The sequence below is a fragment of the Oryzias latipes genome, chromosome 2 (assembly GCF_053564925.1).
Source record: "Oryzias latipes strain Hd-rR chromosome 2, Olatipes_Hd-rR_3.1".
Lineage (NCBI taxonomy): Eukaryota > Metazoa > Chordata > Actinopteri > Beloniformes > Adrianichthyidae > Oryzias > Oryzias latipes.
Window position 1 is genome coordinate 49,802,893 of NC_136238.1, and position 20,940 is coordinate 49,823,832.

Genomic DNA, 20,940 nt, shown 5'->3' on the forward strand with positions numbered 1-20,940 from the left:
AAAACATGCATCAAGCTGTGAGGACTTACCCTTTTCTTTATCTCTTTTCTCCTCTTCTTCTTTTCTTTTCTTTCTAAATTGGGCACCAGATGGCTTTGACCTTTTCTTCTCCATATTTTAGATGTTTATTGGCGTTTGTTTGGCATAAATGTCCTCACGTCACGAAGAAGGCATCAAGTCCGTCGACTGAACCAACTGTCACCTTAGTGACAGCATTGTTTTGTGTTGCCATTTTTTTTATTTGGGCATTTCACACAAAATTAACCCAAAAAGCAGAATATATTTTCTATACCTTTATTAAAATGTAGGTTATAGAATGTCACCTTATGACTGACTTATTAAAAGGATTTTATAAAGTAGATTCAAACCCCCGCCCTTGTCCCCACCTAGCCACTTAATTTGGAAGCGTCCCACAATTGAACTGATTCCCCGCAGCCCCCCCCCCCCCCCCCCCTTCTTCACACATTCCCAGCAGGAGCGCTTGCAGCTACAGCCAGGGGCGCTGATTCGCTACATGACGGCGCAGTCGCAGTTTTTACTTTTATTTTTTTCATCAAGCCCGCGACCGTCGCCTCCCCTGAAAGATGAGCCAGCCAGGTTTTGCGCATGCGCAAACGCGGCGGCGCTCCGTGCTCACCCCGCGCCCCCTCCCTTCTCCTTCTTCACACACATTTGTGTCTACTTCTCAAAGACAGGAGAGCGCAGCTGCGGGGCGAGGGCGGCGGCGCGGCCAGGTTCAGGCTGTTACAAACTCACAAACTGTGACAAAAGTAAACCAATAGTGGTGCATATAATATTTTACAAGGGCTGAGCCGCTGGTGCCGCCCCCCTTCAGTTTTCCGCCCCAGGCCACCGCCCGGACGGCCCGTGCCTAGAACCGCTACTGGGTTACAATATAAAATCAATGACATTTGAGTTATTAAAAAAATAAAATTAAGGTCCAGCAAAGTGACTTCGGGCTGAGCAGGGGAGGTGTATTGGGCGTCTGTGATTGACAGTGAGATGAACTTGAGGTAATGTAGTCCCACTGCGTGGTACGGAGCAAAGTGATGCCAGTTTCTCCACAAAACCTACTGTGGAAGTTGAAGATTTTTCTCCTCCACCTTCAGATGATCAAGACCGAAGGGAACCGTGTCTGAGTGTTGAAATGACGCTAGCATGAAAGCTAAGAGAATAACGTACAAACGATCCCGAGTGAAACATTCATTTTAAATCTCATGACCAGTACAGAGTTCGATGGATTCTATGTCAACTGCATTCGACCACTGTTGCCTTGCTTCCAGGTCCACTGAAAAGTTGCGCAAGCCAGTAATTTTTGACAACCGAAGGCAACAAACCGACAAGCCATGCTAAGGCTAACACGCTAACTACCGACTGGTACAGAATCAAATATGGGCGGGGCTTTTGCCACCCGCAGAAAGCGTAGAGAAAGTGTAAGGGGCCATACGATTGGCTAAAAGCGAACCCGCCTGCTTTGCCGATGGGTTTGATTGACAGATTCACTAGCCAATGGTGAGATTAGTTGACCCGCTCCGTCAGATGAGTCTCAATATTCACCGTAGAAAAATCTCTCACACACACGGGGAGATTCACAAACGAGAACGGGATTTTGAATGCACAGTCTGCAATTCGAATGATCTGTGAGTTCACATCACATGTGTAACTAAAAATCACGTTTGTGAAGCACTTACTGTGCATTTCTGATATATTTATTGTGAATTTCTAAAATGTTTTTGTGAAAAACAGTGTGCACATTTGTGAGAAACACTTATTGTGCATTTGTAAAACATTTAGTGTGCATTTGTGAAACACAATGTGTGTGTTTGTGAAACACAGGGTGTGTATTTCCGAATTTATTTTTCACGTTTGCATAAAATGACATTTGTGAATCGGAGCGTGTGCATTTGTAAAACAGGTTGTGTGCATTTCTGATTATTGAGACTGAATTAACTCCATAAAAAATGCTGAAAGCTAAAAAGTTCAACTCAGAGCCAAAGACAACCAAAGGACATTTAGAACAGAGTTCAACACTTCATAAACACAATGAAAAGCTGCAAACAACTGATGGACATGAACCAAAAAGAATTGCCATTGAAAGTTCACTGACTGAATGTTAGACGTTTCCATCCAACTAAAGACACAACTGTGTTAAATCCAGCAGTGAAGGAAATCCAAGGAGATCTACAGAAGAGTTTCAGGATTCTCCAAAGATGAAGTCCAAATCCACATAAAGAACAATTGTCTGTGTAGAGCATCCAGAATGGAAGTGAAAGAAGACTTTCATGTTCTGCTCTAGCTTTCTGCTTTTCTGCTGAACTGCAGGAACAAATGGACGGCTGCCCCCAGATTTCTGGCTCTTTGCACTGAGCCACTTCCTCAAACACACAAGCCTCCTGATCTGTTCAGAGGAGAGAGAAGCTCTCCGTTTCTGAACCACATGTCCAGAGAGGGACAATCATCTCTCAAGGCACTGATGGTGCTGCTGTCTCCAGGTACTTGATGTTTGACCCCCACTGAAGGGGCCAGTCCTCCAAGCTGATGGTGGGCTCTGCCTTGTAGAAATAAAAGGAAATAGTTGTATATTGATAGAAATCAGATCCATACAGGCCTCCATATGGAAGCAGCTGTCTGTGTTCAGAATCCACTGTAGTCTTCAGCATGGTGAGGGCTAGCTTCACCATAACTAGCAGCATCATCAGCTAATTTGGATTGACGAGGTCAGAGTTCATGTTGGATTACTGTGTAAATGGTAAATGGCGTATACTTATATAGCGCTTTCTACCTTCTTACGAAGGCCCAAGGCGCTTTACAGTCACAGTCCCATTCACCCACGCACACACACATTCACACACTGGTGGCGGCTCCGCTGCCGAACACTGGCGCCAACCTCCCACCAGAGGCAAGGTGGGGTTCAGTGTCTTGCCCAAGAACACTTCGACACATGGGCGTGCAAGGCGGGAATCGAACCTGCAATCTTACGATCATGAGTCGACCGCCTTACCGCTACACCACGGCCGCCCCCACAAATGTCAAATGTTCTCCAGTTCTTTGATCTGTCAGAGAGAAATGTGGTTCTGATTTCCACCACTAAGGGGCGCTAGTCGTACAGCAGAGATGCAGATGACGTCATCACGCTAAGAACATATAGAAATGGGAATTTACCGTTTTCCCTCCAGTTTAGTATTCTGAATGGCTCTGCCAGAGCGGCTAAAGATGATCATCGCCTCCGTCACATTTTCCTCTGAGTTCCAGGGAAGCTGCACAGCTCAAAGGTTACTGTGAAGGGGGGTCTAAGGGCAGGGATGCCAGTTTAGCTTAGTCAGTTTGTTAGTTCATTTTAGTATTTTTCTATTGACTCTTTGTATTCATGATCCTTTTGAGTTCATGTTTCACTTCAAAGCCCATCGAGACGACTGTTGTTGTGATTTTGATCTATACAAATAACATTGAATTGAATTGAACAGTTCAGCAAGGCAGCTGAAGCACTGCATCATGGGATCTGTAGTTTCTAGTGTTATCAGCACTCATTTTGCCTCTCCATTAATAACAATCTGAAAAATATTTAAAAAATAATAAATAAAGAAATGGTAATAATAATCTAAAACAATCTCACAGACCAGATGGGGCTGGACGATATGAGCAAAAAATAAACCAGAATGACCATGGAGACACTGACAAGGACAACATGACAACAACAACATGACAACAATTCAACAATCTTCACAAATGAGTCAAAGCACAGCTAAAAAGCCCCCATGCCCCCCCCCCCATGAGGAGACGGCTGTCAGTCATCTGAAGTCTGAACCAGCAGTTTTTTTCTGAAATGTAGAAAGAAAATGAAATAACAGTAAAGTCATTGATAAACGAAGACGTCTTTAATGTCATCTGACCGTAAACTGAACTAAACTAAGACTAAACTGAAGACCTGCTGAGAAAACAAAGGCAGATTTACTAGAGGAGGGGGGGCCGACAGAAAAACACTTTCTTCCTGATTCTGCCTCCAGGTGATTCTTTTCTATATGAAATCAGAACAAAAACAGCCTAAAACATGATAATGGTTTGGATTCTTGTCATGATGTCATTGACAGGAAAGATGCAGCTCTCTCATGGGGGGGCTCATTCTTTTCTCTTAGTTCATTCTTTTCTCTGATTCTGTTCATTGGTTCATTTGTAAATCCCTCTATCTAGTCAATTGTGATTGGTTCCTGATCCATAGAGGGCGGGAACAGGTGAGGAAGAAAGGAGAGACAGACAGGAAGTTTGAGACAGAGGGTGTTCCAAGATGGCGACCTACCTTGCTTTCCAAAGTTGAATCTGGATTATTTTCACATTTTTCCAATGGCCATGGTGAAAAAGCCTGAATATTGGGCTGTGGAGCTCCAACTATGCTGAAGCTTGGGCGCCTGCTAGCAGTGACCACGACTATTCAAAGAACACTGAAGGAATGGTGACCCACGTCACAGAGGAAGAGTTTCTGCTGCTAACTCCAAGTAAGCCACATGTAACAAAGACAAAGGCTCCAAAGCAGGCCACATCATCGTCCAAAGATGACATTTACACCCAGCTTGACGTATAACAGAACTAATTCATATGTGGTTGATACTATAGAGGACAAAATAGCTGGTCTGAACAACAAGGTGGAAGCTGTGGCTAACCATGTTACAGCTGTTAGCACCAAGATGGCTGTTCTAAAGAAAGAAACCATCAGCAAATATATAATGACATTCTGTATGAAATCAATCAAAACAATGAAACTCTGTCTGGGTTCTTTACATAAAATGTCAGGAAATCTCTAGTAACAGAATTTTAGATTTGAGAAAATCACCAAATAACTCTCTGTGGGTTGTTGACAGAAATAAAGCTTTTGTTGTCCATCACAATCTCAACTTCAGTTGTTAAAGCAGAATCTCTTAAATGACTCATGGAGCAGTCTCTTTAGGTTTTCCTGTTCTTTCCGTTGGGCAGGTCCACTTCACCCATGTTTTCCAGGCTTCCATGAGTCTCAATCACGTGGCCAGGCTCTGTGATCATGCAAAAAAAGGGGTGTCTGTCTGGTATCTTTCAGGGGGCCGGGTCAAATGGGTGGGCGGGCCCCTGAGCCTCAGTTTGGGGACCCCTGCCCTAGAAGATGAAATAATGTTCTGGTTAGCCACATTTCCACGCACACATGTGCTGATTGGAGGTGACTTGAATGTGGTAATGGACCAAAACGCTGATAGACGGCCTCCAGGTCAGCCTCCAAAGTCTACATCAAAGCTGAAGGTGTTGGTAGAAAAGTTGGATTGATCTGAAATCTGGAGGACTACATTTCCTGATAAAGGGAGTTTACATGGAGGAATGAAAGCAGATCAAGACAATCCAGTTCAGACTTTAGTCTTCTTTCAAAGGATGTAGACAAAGAGAATGTTTGTGCAGACATTTGAACAACACACTAACTGAACACAAAGCTTTAACTATCAACACAGGATTATTTCCTGGTGAGAATAAAATATCTCTTACTGGAAACTGAACAGCACATTATTTTTTTTATTTATTTTTTTTTTTTTTCAGAGTCATGCTCAAAAAAGTTGAGTTTTATTTTTATTTTGTTTAAGGTTTGTTTGTTAAACGTACAAAAAGAAACCACATTTACGTAGAAGAAATAATTATTTCTGTATTTCTGTATCTGTATCTGTGCTTTCATTAATAGTGACCAAAAATACAATAAATGACTGGATTCCTTCATTTGGCGCCCAAGTCTCCTCAGAAATGTTGGATCTGTAATCATAATCCTTGACAGACTTCTTTTTGGGAACAAGACTTCTGCAGCCTTCAGTATTTTTCAATAAGTTCAGCATCTGAAAATGGTTTGGATGTTTGCTTCAACTTGTCTGCAATCAGGTGTCTGTCACTGCTCCATCACTGACGTCACGCTGCAGTAAATGCAGACGGTTGTTTTTTCAGGCCAGCTTTTAGTTGGTAAATCCTCTCTATTCTTAACTGCAAATGGTGATGGTAAATGGTAAATGGCGTATACTTACATAGCGCTTTCTACCTTCTTTTGAAGCCCCAAAGCGCTTTACAGTCACAGTCCCATTCACCCATGCACACACACATTCACACACACACACACAGATTCACACACACATTCACACACACATTCACACACTGAAAAATGGTGAAACCTTCCTCATTGTCTCACAGTGGAGCTAAATGTTCTATTCTTTGAGCACTGCCACCTGTTGATGACAGAACAAGCACGCAGGTTTTGCATTCAACCCCTTTAAACAAATAAAACTGGAAACCTCAGCACTTCACTTCAACCCTTTTTTTCTTTTTGACAACATCTTGGTCATTAGGGTGTCACTACTGATCATCTTTATAACAATGTAACAGCAGTGGGGCTTGCGGGGAACCAAACTACATCTTATTCAGACAAATACCTGTTAGGTTTCACTTTTGGCACTTGCAAAGATTTGCATTTTCACCTGTTTTGCTTATCCTTTGCTCCCCCTAGTGGCGGAATTGCGCATTTCAGTCATTTCTTTAAAAAATCATAACTCGCCACAGGAATGGACTAGAAACGTGCTTGGTTTTTTAAACATTCTTGTAATTTTTACTCTTCATGACTGGGCCGGATTGAACCATCAGACCAGGGGGCCATATGTTTGACACCCCTGGTCTAGATGACCCCACTCCCAATGTTACAGTGCCTAGGATAGATCAAGGGTTAATGCAGAGAACATTTATGTTGTTAAATCAATAATAATTATGGCTAAATATTTCATTTATAACTGTAAAAATGCGAACAAAAAAACAGTTTTTGACGTTTTTCAGAAAGAAATGATTCTGTATGTAAATAGTATTAAATCCTGCACTAACAAAAAAACTGTTAGAACAATGGAAACTATGTAGTCCTATTTTGTTAATGATTAAATAAATAAATATGACCTCATGCAATCACACAATCAACCAATAAATCTCTCATAAATATGTAAAAAGATCATGAAATGGTGAAAATCTGCACACAGATTTTAAATTAGCCATTATATTATTCAATATATTTCATTTTGCTTTAAAAACCTGTTCATTTTTTTAAAACAGCATTTTAATATATTCATTTTAATCATGTTGAATATTATCATAATTCTATTTTTTTTCAGAATCTCAGATTTCTAAATCAATACTTTCCAAAGTATCTTTGTTTTTATTTCATGTTGCTGTTTTTCACAATGACTGATTTATTTATTTCATGAAGAGCTTTTCAGCAGAATCAGTCTGTCTGTCAATCAAAAAAGGCAGAGACTCTTTTGTGATTGGCTCCTCCTTTACTCAGACATGAGCAGCAGCATCCTGACTACATCCATCAGTGAACGTGATGGTGCAATGCCACCTCTCAACACTAGGGGGAGTATACACCTCAACACATCCACAGTGTTGCCAGAAATTGGGCAATATTGTTCTAAATTAGCGGGTAGAAATGGCTTTGAGCAGGTATGCATAATTTGCTGGTTTTAAAGTCAGTTCAGGTTTTGTTCTCATGGTGTAAGTTAGGATGGGTGGCTGTTGGAGTTCTGCTAATCTTCTATGAACTGGAGCTCCATGAACGCACCAGGCCGCGTGTGGGAGGAGCTACCAGCTAAAGTTTTTAGCCTAATAGCCACATAGAACGGTGTCTGTGATCATGTCATTTACATGGTAGACACGGAGAAAGTTGAGAGAGCAGGTTTCTTTAATTAGAGTAGTTCTACATGGTAACAATGTTTCCATGTTTGAGTTCATGACATCATCCCAGCTTCAGCTCCCTGGATGACAGTCGCTGTAGCGTCAGGTTAATGCTTGCTGTCCTGCGTTAATACGTTAGGGACAAATAAAACCAGAGAACTTGTCTCCATCAAGATCAAACCTCTCATCAGGTTCAGGAGTCCCTAGCAGGCTGGTTCTGCTTTCTGCAACGGGTCTCTCTGGCCGCCAGAGTGATGGTGTGTGAGGGGAAAAAACAATAGAATAATAATAATATTCAACATGATTAAAATGAATATTTAAAAAGGCTGTTTTAAAATAATGAACAGGTTTTTAAATCAAAATTAAATATATATTGAATAATATAATGGCTAATTTAAAATCAATGTGCAGGTTTTTCACAATTTCATGATCTTTTGATATATTTATGAGAGATTTATTGGTTGATTGTGTGATTGTTCAAGGTCATATTTATTTATTGAATTATTAATGAACAGTTTGGGACTCCATATATTAGTAATTCTTTTCTCTGATTCTGTTCATTGGTTCATTTGTAAATCCCTCTATCTAGTCAATTGTGATTGGTTCCTGATCCATAGAGGGCGGGAACAGGTGAGGAAGAAAGGAGAGACAGACAGGAAGTTGGAGACAGAGCACATGGAGACTTTTCCCTCCAGAGTGTTTGTAGAGACATTTGGATCAGAACACGAGCTGGGATTGGTGAGTGGAGGAACTGTGGGTGAATAGCAGTTTTCTGGATAGGAGTCGGAGTGGAGGCTGTGGTGTAACGTGCATCACGCTGGTCACATGGAACTTAGCAGAGTCGTGGTCTTTCTGTTCTCTCTGGATCTGACTGGATGATTGCAACAAACTCCATGTTTTCCAAGAGCAACAACAGGCCTGCAAGGCTTTTTCTTGGCTTTAAGGTGCCGGTACAGGGACTAAACTGGACTGTGTGAGAAAAGCTCTGAAACGGTTTCATGTTCTACGGTTTGGACTTCTGTGCTTTACTTTGTTAGAAACTAAAGGTGGTAATATGTGGGAAACTTTGATGGAGGTATTGATTTGTTATTTGGATGGAAACCAGAGTTTTCTTTAGTTTAGATAGAGACTAAAAGGAGACATTTATGTTTTAGGAGAACTGCTGACATTTTTATTTGAAACATTTACACTGAATTGGAGGGTTTTATAGTTTAGGTTGGGGAATTATTCACATTTTTGTTTTAAAAAATAAGTATTTAAATGTATTTTTACATAAATCATCCAGGTATTTATCATCTGAACTCAGTGATTCATAAATGATCATCACTAAACACTCATATCAATTAGATTATCACTTTGTGAAATCAATGACGTCATATTCACTGTTTAAATAAAAGTAGTGATCATGATGTTAGAATTACTTCTAAAATCCAGGACACTAGATATTCCTGCACTAAAGCTGATTGAATTCTATTGATCATATTATAGGAGTTTATGTTCATGATGACAAACTCAGTTTTATTGTTTATGGACTTTATTTGATTGACAGCAGGTCAGTTTGTGCTGTTTGTGTAGTGATGAGAGGATCTTCAGTTGTTTACAGACTGACTTGGAATATGAATCAGTAACAGAATAAATGTGGAACATCTGCCAAGGGGATCACATCTCTGTCTCCTCCTCCCTGTGTCCTGATTGACCCCCCCATCCTGTTTGATGTTAAACTCCTCCCAGAATCAGTGACACAGTCCTCCATAAAAAGGGTAGTGCTTTATAATAGGTGTCCTTAATAAACTGAATCTATTGGATTGTAAATCTGTAGTCCTGAATAATTCCTGATGATCAATGACATTTCAATTCCTCGTCTGTTTGAACTTCATTTCAAGTCATTTCTAATCTATGTCATTTTCATTCCTGATCATGTTTTTGGGTCCAAATCCAAAAGAAATGAGCAAACAGTGAAAATGACATCTGTCAGTCTGTCATCAGGGCGGGTCCCACCTGACTGAATGGACCAAGTTCCTGGCCCTCCAGCTGCATCACTGCTCCTGAACACACTTTTCTGTCTCATTGCAGGTTGAGGAGCTGCAGATTGTCAGAGATCAGCTGTGAAGTTCTGGTCTCAGCTCTGAAGAAAAACCCGTCTAATCTGACAGAACTGGACCTGAGCTACAACCAGAACCTGCAGGATTCAGGAGTTGTTCATCTGTGTGGTTTTCTGGAGAGTCCAGACTGCAGACTGCAGACTCTGAGGTCAGTAAAGAAGCTGAACTCCCTGAAGGATGAGAAGAACGGATCAGGTGAAGAACTTTCTGATGTTTCACTGGAAGATTTTCTGTCTGCAGCCGTGAAGAATATAGTTAGAACAGATCTTTAACTATTGAATCTAGAACAGACACTTCCTCTGAATGTCACTAGAACAACAAAATAACACAAAGTGTTCTTTGGTCAGAGCATCATTCAGTCACTGAAACCAGAAATGACTGCAGATTCATTTACCACTAGAAATGAAAAACTGTCACTAAAAAATGACTCTTTATTTTTGGAACTTTGGATTCAGAAAAGTTTTCTGGAGACTAAAAAATGCTGAAAGCTAAAAAGTTCAACTCAGAGCCAAAGACAACAAACGGACATTTAGAACAGAGTTCAACACTTCATGAACACAATGAAAAGCTGCAAACAACTGATGGACATGAACCAAATAGAAGTGTCATTGAAAGTTCACTGACTGAATGTTAGACGTTTCCATTCAACTAAACACACAACTGTGTTGAATCCAGCATGTGATAAATATCAGGATGGATCAATGGTGGGATTCCAATCCAACCGTGTTCATGGGATCAGAAAACCTTTTCCCATTAGAACAAACGTTCACATGGTCTCACTTTCACAGTAGTGTGGAAAATACCAGAATATACATTTGTGCAGCAGCTCAGTAATCTATGAGATGATCTTCCAAACATGCTTTTATTAATGTTATTAATATTATGAAGCTTTTTTCTGGGAGGAGAAAAGGAACTTTGGGAGCAGCAGAACTAGCTGGAACTAGGGATGGGTACCGATCCCTGGTATTGAACGAGCCCCGGGTCCACATTCTTCCAGACCGCAGTATGGTTAAGTTCTGTCTCCACGGTTCTGCTATCGGTTCTGGAGAAGTCACTCTTTTTGTGTCCCACAGATATGAACGTTATAATCTGCCATATTTAACTCACCAAGTCAGTCAATTTCCATGAATTAATGATGATTTTAATGTCTCTATTCTCACTGAAGAGGAGAGGTCTGTCTGGATATTTGTGGGGGGGGGGCTATTGTTAGACGGTACGCAGCGCACGTAAAATGAATGAAATCTGCACTAGAGCACCACGACTATCGTCTCAACCTGTTGCTATGGTGACCGTATTTTTCACTCTGTGTGTGAAACACTCTGAGGAGAGCGGGGGGGAGGGGGGTCTCAGCTGCAGAGGACATGAACAGGTGAACGGGTAAACGGGTAAACGGGTGAACAGGTGGACAGGTGGACAGGTGGACAGGTGAACAGGTAAACAGATGAGCAGGTGAACAGAGGAAAAGCAGGTAGAGAGGAAAAGGGGGAGGGGCTTCGATGGAAACACGGCGTCAGATTCAGACGCAGCTTTCACTGTTGAAGCAGAGACTCTCTGGGATGATTTGATGAACTCAAACATTTATTTAATGTGTTTTATATTGACATCATGACAGAAATATGTCAAAACATTGATGTTTATTTTCCTTTAAATAACTTATTTCTTCATGTATTTTACTTTTCAAGTTGGAATAAATGTTTAAAGTCAAATGTTTAGTTAAAAAACATTGTTGCATAATGAGGAAATCAAACTCTTTATGTTATTCCTGCACAAAATACCACAAATGTATCGTTATTGAATATCCAGCTCTGCAATACGCAGATCGCTAAAGACGGTGAAAATCACAATAAATGGTAAACCTTAAATGTGTTAAAACAATCTGATGGCAGCTTGAAGCTTTTAACGAATCAAATAAATCCCTTTATGCATTTGACCAATCAGACCAACCAGACATTAATATTCCTCCTTTATTAATCTCAGTAATGGTTCCATTATCAGATGATCCTCTCATCTCTACATCTCATACAGAAATGTCTCATTGTCATTATGTTGCACCATGATTATCAATGATGTCATGATCAATAAAAATCAACGTACATAGATTTAAATTTGGACTAAATCTGCAGCGTTTTAACTAAAATCATGTTTGATTGAACACATTTGAATTCCTCTTTTCCATGACTCTGCCATGTTTCTCTGACAGCGTCTGGGATCTTTTGTTAGTTTTAGTCCAAGTCTGTCTGTGACGTCACTTTTCTTCCACTTTGTCTCAGATGCTGAAACAATGTCTTTCAGCAGCGACTCTCAGAGGGAAAGTCTCTGTAGATCCAGAGAAAATGTCGCTGATGGTTCCACAGTGGGAGTCATCACGTGCTCAAAGCCATCACTTTAGCACAGAACGCTGGGATGAATGATGCATTATGGGATGTCTGGCTCAGCTTTAGTGATGGTTGAATGAAGAATGTCCATCATTGATCCTTCCTCATCCAAAACCTTCATTTCTGATGCTCTGAGAAACATTTATGAACATGTAAAGAACATTTGATTGATCAGCATAAAGAGTTTGATTTATTTATTCAGAGAAACTGACTGAATCGTAGTAGGAGAGTCTCTCTGTGTCTCTGTGTCTGAAACCAGGAGTCCATGGTTCCTCCTTCAGTTCAGAGAAACCAGGAGTCCATGGTTCCTCCTTCAGTTCAGAGAAACCAGGAGTCCATGGTTCCTCCTTCAGTTCAGAGAAACCAGGAGTCCATGGTTCCTCCTTCAGTTCAGAGAAACCAGGAGTCCATGGTTCCTCCTTCAGTTCAGAGAAACCAGGAGTCCATGGTTCCTCCTTCAGTTCAGAGAAACCAGGAGTCCATGGTTCCTCCTTCAGTTCAGACAAACCAGGAGTCCATGGTTCCTCCTTCAGTTCAGACAAACCAGGAGTCCATGGTTCCTCCTTCAGTTCAGACAAACCAGGAGTCCATGGTTCCTCCTTCAGTTCAGACAAACCAGGAGTCCATGGTTCCTCCTTCAGTTCAGACAAACCAGGAGTCCATGGTTCCTCCTTCAGTTCAGACAAACCAGGAGTCCATGGTTCCTCCTTCAGTTCAGAGAAACCAGGAGTCCATGGTTCCTCCTTCAGTTCAGAGAAACCAGGAGTCCATGGTTCCTCCTTCAGTTCAGAGAAACCAGGAGTCCATGGTTCCTCCTTCAGTCAGAACCACAGATGCTGCAGTGATTTATGCGTCCAGCTCAGCGCCTCAGTCCGGAGTTCTTTATGATCTTCTTCAGCGTTTCAGGATGTTTTCCAGCCGTTTCTGAGTCAGCTGTTGTCATTTCTCCATGCAGACACAAACTTCTGTTAAAGATTCAGGAACAGCTGGAAGCAGCTGTTGGAAGCTGACAGACCGGAATGTTTTTCATCTCCAACCTCCTTCCTTAGAAATGAACACAGAATCTCAATCAGTTTATGTGAAACCAGGAAGATGACTGTATAACTGTAAACTCAGATGATGGATACACTGTAGAATGACCATATTTGAAGAGATGGTCATTTTGAAATTGATATAAATACAAGTTTGATTCAAACAGAACAGCAACACAATGAAAGTAAACTTTAAATGGAGCTATTTTTAGAACAGGCCTGCAGGCCACTGATGTGGCCCTGGGGGGCCCTGGGGGGCCACCTATGTGGCCCTTGGGGGCCACCTGGTGCCCACAGACACCATGTTGGTGACCCCTGGTTTAGACTACCAGCAGAACCATCAGCAGCTCCTCTTCAGGGCCGCATTCAGACACTTTGGGCCCCGTGGATCCTCATGTTTTTCAAGGCCCCTCTACAGTTTAGAGATGTCAGCAAATGCTTTCAGAGGAGAACTAAAGACTTTTTCAGCTGTTTTTCTGCAATGTGATCATTTAAAAATGCATTTTACAATTTAGGATTCAAGATGAAGAAATACAATTTAATCAGACATTTTTGAAATGGAAGCTTTAAATCTATTGGATTGTAAATCTGTAGTCCTGAATAATTCCTGATGATCAATGACATTTCAATTCCTCGTCTGTTTGAACTTCATTTCTAATCTATGTCAGAACTTCTTCTTCTTTTCTTCCTGCAGCTGCTTGTTCTCTGCTCACATCAAAGCTCCCAGCAGCTTCTGACTCTTCATTCAGAGCTGAAGTCATGCTTGATCAGGGATCAATGTCCAACATTTGCTGCTGACTCTTCCTCATCACTTCCTTCTTCTCTCTGCTTTGATCTGTTGGAGCTGAAAGTCTCTGCTTGAAGGGCTGCAGCAGAGAAGGACTGGAAGATCATCTCCTGAAAACTGGGAGGAAGACTTTCCAGCATCCTGCTGCTGAAATTCTCCCATGATTCAGTGCTGTTTGGAGAAGAGCTGAGCAGAAAGAGGAAGTGGACTTTTTCTGCTGTTGCTGCAGAAACATCAGTTGGTTTGGATGCAGCCACAGGCTGATGTTTGACTTTCACACATCTGGACTCCTTTCCTGAAGCAGCTGCATGTTGTCCTGAATGTTCCTGAATGTTCTTCTTCTCTGCTTCTGCTGGACTCTTCTGATCTGCTGCTGTTGCTTCACATCTTTGGACTTTTTCTAAACTTTCTGATCTTCTTCAGCTCTGAACTCTTTAGAAGAAGTGAAGGATGAAAAACATGAACTTTGTCTTTAAACTCAACCCTTTTTCTGGATTCAGGTTGAAGGACTGCAGTTTGTCAAAGACCAGCTGTGATGCTCTGGTCTCAGCTCTGAAGTCCAACCCGTCCCACCTGACAGAACTGCATCTGAGCTTCAACAACCTTCAGTCTTCAGATGTTGAGCAGCTCCAGGATCTGGTGGAGAGTCCAAAGTCCAAACTGCAGACTCTGAGGTCAGTAGAGGGTTGGAGTCAGTCCAGCTGCTTCCAGATGTTTGGTCCTAAAGTTAGTCTGAGAGCAAAGATGCAGAGTTTCCTGTGAAGCTGCAGCTTCTCAGTGAAGCTCTGAGGAGAATGATGACAGGCTTCAGGACAACAGTCAGCCAATCAGAGCAGCAGAAGCTCCAACAGGTGAAGATGACAGGAAGCTGCTGCTCTGAACAGGACTGAAGCTCCTGCTGCTCTTTCTGCTGCTGTGCTGCATCACTGACTGACAGACCAGGATCAGGAGACACTCCTTCATCTCTGGCTCTACACTTTCTCTCTGCAGGTGGAAGAGGTGGCAGTGATGTTCCTCCTGGAGGAGCAGAGAGGAGCAGCAGCAGCAGCTGGTCTGCAGAGATGTTGTGACTGGACGGTGTTCCTGGGAGGTGGAGAGCAGAGTGATGGAGGAATCAGAGGAAGTGGAGATGAGTGTCAGAGCTGCAGCAGGAACTGATCTGAGATCAGCTCCACTGTCTCTCTCAGCATCAAGTGGACAGTTATTGTGCTGCAGCTCCCCCGGTGGACTGATGGAGAACTGCACTTCCTCTTCTCATTCTAACTTGGAGTGTTGATCTGAAACATGGATTGGATTCAGATGTTCAGCAGCTCCAGGATCTGGAGAAAAACAGACCTGCAGACAAACAGATTCTTTTCTAGATCATCACTTTCTTTGATCTACATTTGATAGACAGATGTGAGTTTGAAAGACTCAGAATTTTTCTTTGATTAATGTTTTCCACAGTTTTCTGACTGAACTTCCTTTTTCTTTGGTGTTTTGTGGGTAAAACTCTGTTCTTTTTCATGCTGACAGCATTTTTAGCTGCAGTTTGAAAGAAGTTTCATCTAAATCCAGTAGAATCTCCTCACTTTCTAGAATGTCTAAACTAGTAGAAACTTTCTGAGCATAAAGCCTGTTTTCTCCAGAGGACATGAATGAACAGAGTGGATCTTAGTGAGGAATGACAGCCTCTGGATGCAGAGAATCACTTTGATGCAGCTGCTGCAACAACACCAACTGCATTGAAGCAGGAGGGAGAAGGGAGACACCTGCTGGCTGTTTGCAGAACTGCATCTTCAAACTGAAAGCTGTCTGTCAAATTCCTGCAGCCTGTTTGGATCTAATAAATGCTCTTTTGAATCAACTCTGTGTTTTCTATTGATTTCTGTCTTCATTTATCTTTGACTCACAAACAGACTTGAATCTTTAGCCTTCCCCCTCATCCTGTTCCAGCTGTTCTAATCTTCATGTGTTTGGTTCCTTCTCAGTAGAAATGGGTTGGAAAAGAGCTTTGGAATGTTCAGGTGGTGCTGATGTCTTTCTAGATGGGGGTGGGCAGAACAGATGAGAGCCCCTCCCTCCTGATTCAGAGGGGAACAGTGGGCAGCAGCTGAAAGGAGGGAGTGGAAATGGGAAAAGTTCTCTGCAGGTTTCTCCTTTCCAAGAACAGAGGGACACGACTCCATGAACAGCAGAAGCTAAAGAGTTGGAAAACATGCCCAAAGCTGCAGCACCACCTGCAGAAAGATGCTTCCTCTTCAGGCTCCGCCCCTCCACATCAAGAGCTGCAAGGAGAAGAAATAGTCATCTTCCTGCAGTTCCTCTGATTCATGGACAGTAGTTGTAGATGCTCCACTAGAACAGTGTTCTCTTCTTCTGTGGATGTTCTAGTGTTCTCAGCACATTGGTAAAGTCTGCTGCATTATCTGTCAGCTTCCATTTTCAGCATTTGGATCCTCAAAGTTCAGGAAGAAACCGGAATCCAAACTGCTTCCAGTTTCCATGTTTGGGATCTTCTGGAGCTGTTGAAGGACACAGATTCTTTCCACATCATGAAGCTGTTCTTCTGAACCCAAAGGGCCCACAGTTCTATGCTGATGATGCTCTTCTTCACCAACAGCCTCTCAGATCACAGATGCTGCAGTTTCCTTGGTTTGCTGGAAAGCAGCAGCGCTGAAAGAGCCTCAGAGCTTCTCCAGCTGATGTCTTCAACACTGGGACTCCATCCCTTCTTCCATTCATCTTTCTGTCCGTTTGCTTTGAGGCCCAGATCCTCACCTGCTGCTGGCTTTGGTTCAGCAGCTGCTGACTGGAACGCTGAAGCTCAGAGCGTCCGGCGCTTTGATCTTCTGCACATTCAAGTGTGGAACAGATGCAGAGAAAAGCTCCAAAGTTCTCAGAGGAGCATTGATTCAGCAGATCTTTAGTTTCTGGAGACCACTTCAATGGAAGAATGAAAACCACATGGATTCAAGCTGAAACTCTGTCAGAGTCAATAAAGGTTTTTCAAAGACAAAGCTCTCCTTCACTGTCAACACACACAGATGATCAGAACAGTTCCACATGTGTGTGCATGTTCTGGGAAGTTCTCCGGTTCCTCTGATCACGGCTCCAGCAGCGTGTTTCAGGAACACGGATGATCCAGAACATGGGATCAGACTGAAGTCAGCAGCTTTCAGCTCCTTTTGGGCTTCAAGCCCAGAGAGAAGACAGAAATGTGAGGAAGGCAGAGAACATGAAGGCTTCCTGACAGCAAAGAGAAGTTGGAGCCAGAAAGACTGGAACCGGATCAGGACCGACTCTGGACAGTCCTTTTAGTGGTGGATCCAGACAGAAGCAGCATCATGTTTGTCACAGAGACGTGAGCTCAGATCTTTAGGAACATTTGCTGTCAATGAAACCAGGAAGTAAAGTGTTTTGAAAGATCAGATTGATGACATCATCAGTTGTGGAAACACTGGAAAGTGGAAATCCAGCAGAGAAGTAAACATCAGGAACTTCCTGCAGGACAAATTGTTCTAGACTGTTGGAGACAGGAACAGCTTTGGTCTGGGAGTTGTCCGTATTCTCAGATGAAATCATTAAGAACATTAGGAGACATCATGCCGCTGAAATTAGTAGAGAGTTTGTAGATTTAGGAGAAACCAACGTTTGAAATGAAACCAAAGTGTCCTAAAGCAAAATCACTGAGCACATCTCAATGTTCCACAAACAGTCATTTTCCACAGTGGACCGTCACCACACACTTTACAAGACAGTTTCTCACAACTTTATGACAACAAATCCTGAAATTGTTCCATTCAAGGAAACATTGACTAATATTTGGATTGATGCTGTTTTCCATCTGTGTTTTCAAACCTGCATCAAGAATTAGCTCATGTTTATTGATTGACTTTCTGTGGAAGTTTGGCTTCTCTGATGAACCACCAGAGGGCGACAGAGAACTGTTGAGATTATGAACACAACAGTCAAAGAAATCAACATTTAGCACAAAGTGAACAAACTTAGGTCACGTGCTAACGTTCTGATTCTGTTGGAAAAGCCTTTTGTTTTGATTTCTTCAGGATTTTGGCTCAAAAAGACCAATGACAAATGAAACTCCAATAAAGTTGCTTTCTAATGAGGAAATGAAATGTTATTTTTATTGAATTATCAAATGGAGACTCAGCTTCAGGTGATAAAAAAGGTTGGTGCTATTTCCAGTTTTAGAAAGAACATGCCTTCTGCACAGTTTGCAGTGAACGTTACTCATTTATGTCAGTTTGTAATGAACTGAAATACCTCCACACAGGAGAAGACTGACAAATGATAACACTATTTTACACAGAAATACCTTAGACGTTTTAGTTTTTGAACTTTTCTGTGATTTGTTTAATGAAAATAGCATCACATCACCGCCACTGCCTGGACCTCTTTCTGGGTCCTAGTGCCCTAAAGGTTACAGCTCCTGTTTCCACAAGAAGAAAGTCCATTCTAGAGGCCACTCTGACGTTATCGTCATCAAAGACAGCGTTACCTAGAAACCATACCAAGACCATAGCAGCTATAGAGGGAAACCCAACAAACCATCAACGGCGGTTAAAGCAGTCAGACGTTTGTTCTGCAGCTCAGCAAAAATCTCTGCTTTAGGTTTTGGGGAGAAAAACAAAGGAAAACACACGGAGAAGGATTCTGCAAAGGAAATCCCAAGATATATTGGTAAGTCAGCGTCCTGGAAACATGCTTTGTTGGTTCTGAAGTGGCATGAATGCAGACTTAGATTGGTTTGTTTCCTTGGATTCTTCAGATGGATTCAAGCTGGAAATGTTGTCAGCATAAAGCAAGTTTGGACTAAACTAAAGCAGAAAGTGGCTTTGAAGATGGTCAGGAGAAATGAGGGCTTTTTTCAGGAATTCTGGGAAGAGGAGGACTTCTCCAAACAACCACAACCTTAGAGGAAGTTTTCTGAGCATTCAGAGAATGCTTTTACAATGACTCATCATTTTCCACAAGAAGCTAAGGAGTTTTTCCAAATGCATGCTGGGTATTCTTAGTTCTAGCTTGGAAAGCACTTTGTGGGATTTCCCTGGAAAACCTGCTTTATCAATCATTTTGGTCTCTTTTTCTTCTTCTAACTTCCAGCTTGGTGAGTGTGCAGGTCGCCATGGCAACCACTGTCCAGGTCAAAGGGAGGACCACGGCCATCCAGTCTCCAGGCTTTTGGATTGATTTGGATTTGATAAACATTTGTTTCCCACATTTTAATAGTAGAATTCAACACGGGACATATAGTGGATTGTAAGAATAGGAACAAAAACAGCAACAACAAAATAATCCTCCTCCCCTTAAAACATGCATTTGACTCTGAACAAGTCTAAACCAAATCCAAGCAAAGACCAGCGCTGGGGCTCCTCTGAAGGTCCAGACACAGAGAGGCCCAGAGTGACCCCCATTTCTCCAGTGGCTGACTCCGCCCCTTAGGACGTCCCCCTGTGTGGATCAGTGGTCAGTGGGTTGGAACCTGCTGCAAATGCCGGCTCTGGTTCTAACTGCTGGATCAGAAGTGGAATGGGAGCTGTAGTGGTGTGTCTGCAGCTGGATGTGGAACACATCAGGGAGGGGTCAAAGGTCAGTCTTTCTTCCAAACAAAGCCATGAAGGGACTGAGAACAGACGGACATCAAAGCAGAATCCAAGCAGCACCTTCATCCTGATGAAGCTCCGCCCTCTGACCTTCAGCAGTCATCTCCAGGCTCCGCCCCCAGTCTGTGACGGCTGGATGATGCTGTCCTCCACCTGCAGCTGGACCTGGATGTTCTCTCAGACCATGTGGCCTCATGGATCAGAAGGTTGAGGGTTCAAGTCCCTTCATGGTTGAAGTCAGACAGAAAGTGAAGAAGAGGGAACATTCAGAGCAGTTTCTGTGCTGTTTGCTTCCTCATGAGTCCCGTCTAGATCAGGTCTGGATCCCAGTCAGAAAGGGATCAGGAAATCTGCAGATCAAACCTTCATTTACTGAAATGGAAAACATCAACTGACTTTCTACACATTCTACTTCCATTCATCAAACTCCAACAGGAAGAAGATTTACAATCAATCAAATCTGTTGATTTCCTGACAAACCTTGTTTTCTCTTCCTGTTTGAATGTTTGATTGTTTTCAAACATGAAGAGAGTTTTTTTTCCTGTTTTTAGCTTGAAATTTCTGTTGAAATGTAAAGGTTCATTCAGAATTCCCCAGTGGCCTCATGTTGGAGGAGGGGCTTCATGAGATGGGGGCGGAGCTTGAACACACACCGCTTCCTGGAACCCAAACTCAGGCTAAGTGGAGGAAAAGTTGGGATTTGTGGTGTTTGTAAAGATCTGGAATGGTTTCCTCCCACAAAAAGGCCTTTTTCTAGTTTCCTGCAGATGAATTCTTTTCCTGCTGGGAGTTCTCATCTGGGTTTGCAGATTCTTAGTTGGAGGAAAACTTGGAGCAAATTCTTCCCAGAAAAAGGATTTTCTCTGGAGTGAATTGACATGAACAGAGTGAGTTTGGACTGAAAGCAGCAACAGGGAGGAGATGTTCATCAGAAAACAGCTTTCTGGAGGAGTTGGAAGACGTCAACAGTCACAGTGATGGTGAGGAGGAGGAGCTAAAGATGGAGGAGCAGCAGGAGGAGGTTCTTCACTGAAGGAGAGCACTAGTCCAGCTTGTCAGTGCTTTGCTGATTGGCTAGTTGGATGTGTTCTTTGATGAGCTTTTCAATCTGACGTCTGCTTGGAGGACTGTTTTCATCCTTTTGGATGATTCCACTATTTGAACCAGACCTGGAACTAGAAGAGACTCAATGAGAACAGAAAGACAAGAAAGGATCCAAACCAAACTCTTCTTCTGTCTGACTTCAACCATGAAGGGACTTGAACCCTCAACCTTCTGATCCATGAGGCCACATGGTCTGAGAGAACATCCAGGTCCAGCTGCAGGTGGAGGACAGCA

The 20,940-nt window shown here is 42.4% G+C and overlaps 2 protein-coding genes across 4 annotated transcripts in view; one reads left to right on the plus strand and one right to left on the minus strand.

Moving 5' to 3' along the window:
* LOC144989099 (uncharacterized) overlaps positions 1-15,845 on the plus strand; it is a 114,822-nt gene extending 98,977 nt beyond the window's left edge. For 2 of the 3 annotated variants that reach the window (XM_078941085.1, XM_078941076.1), the window contains 2 exons: positions 9,778-14,673; positions 14,990-15,845. In XM_078941085.1, coding sequence (XP_078797211.1) covers positions 9,778-9,782 — 5 coding nt within the window. In that variant the 3' untranslated portion in view covers positions 9,783-14,673; positions 14,990-15,845. The remainder of the gene's footprint in view (positions 1-9,777; positions 14,674-14,989) is intronic. The other variant, XM_078941081.1, reaches the window with a different exon arrangement.
* The window catches only part of LOC144989167 (uncharacterized), a 136,156-nt gene that overhangs the window by 79,957 nt on the left and 35,259 nt on the right, over positions 1-20,940 (minus strand). The window lies entirely within an intron of this gene.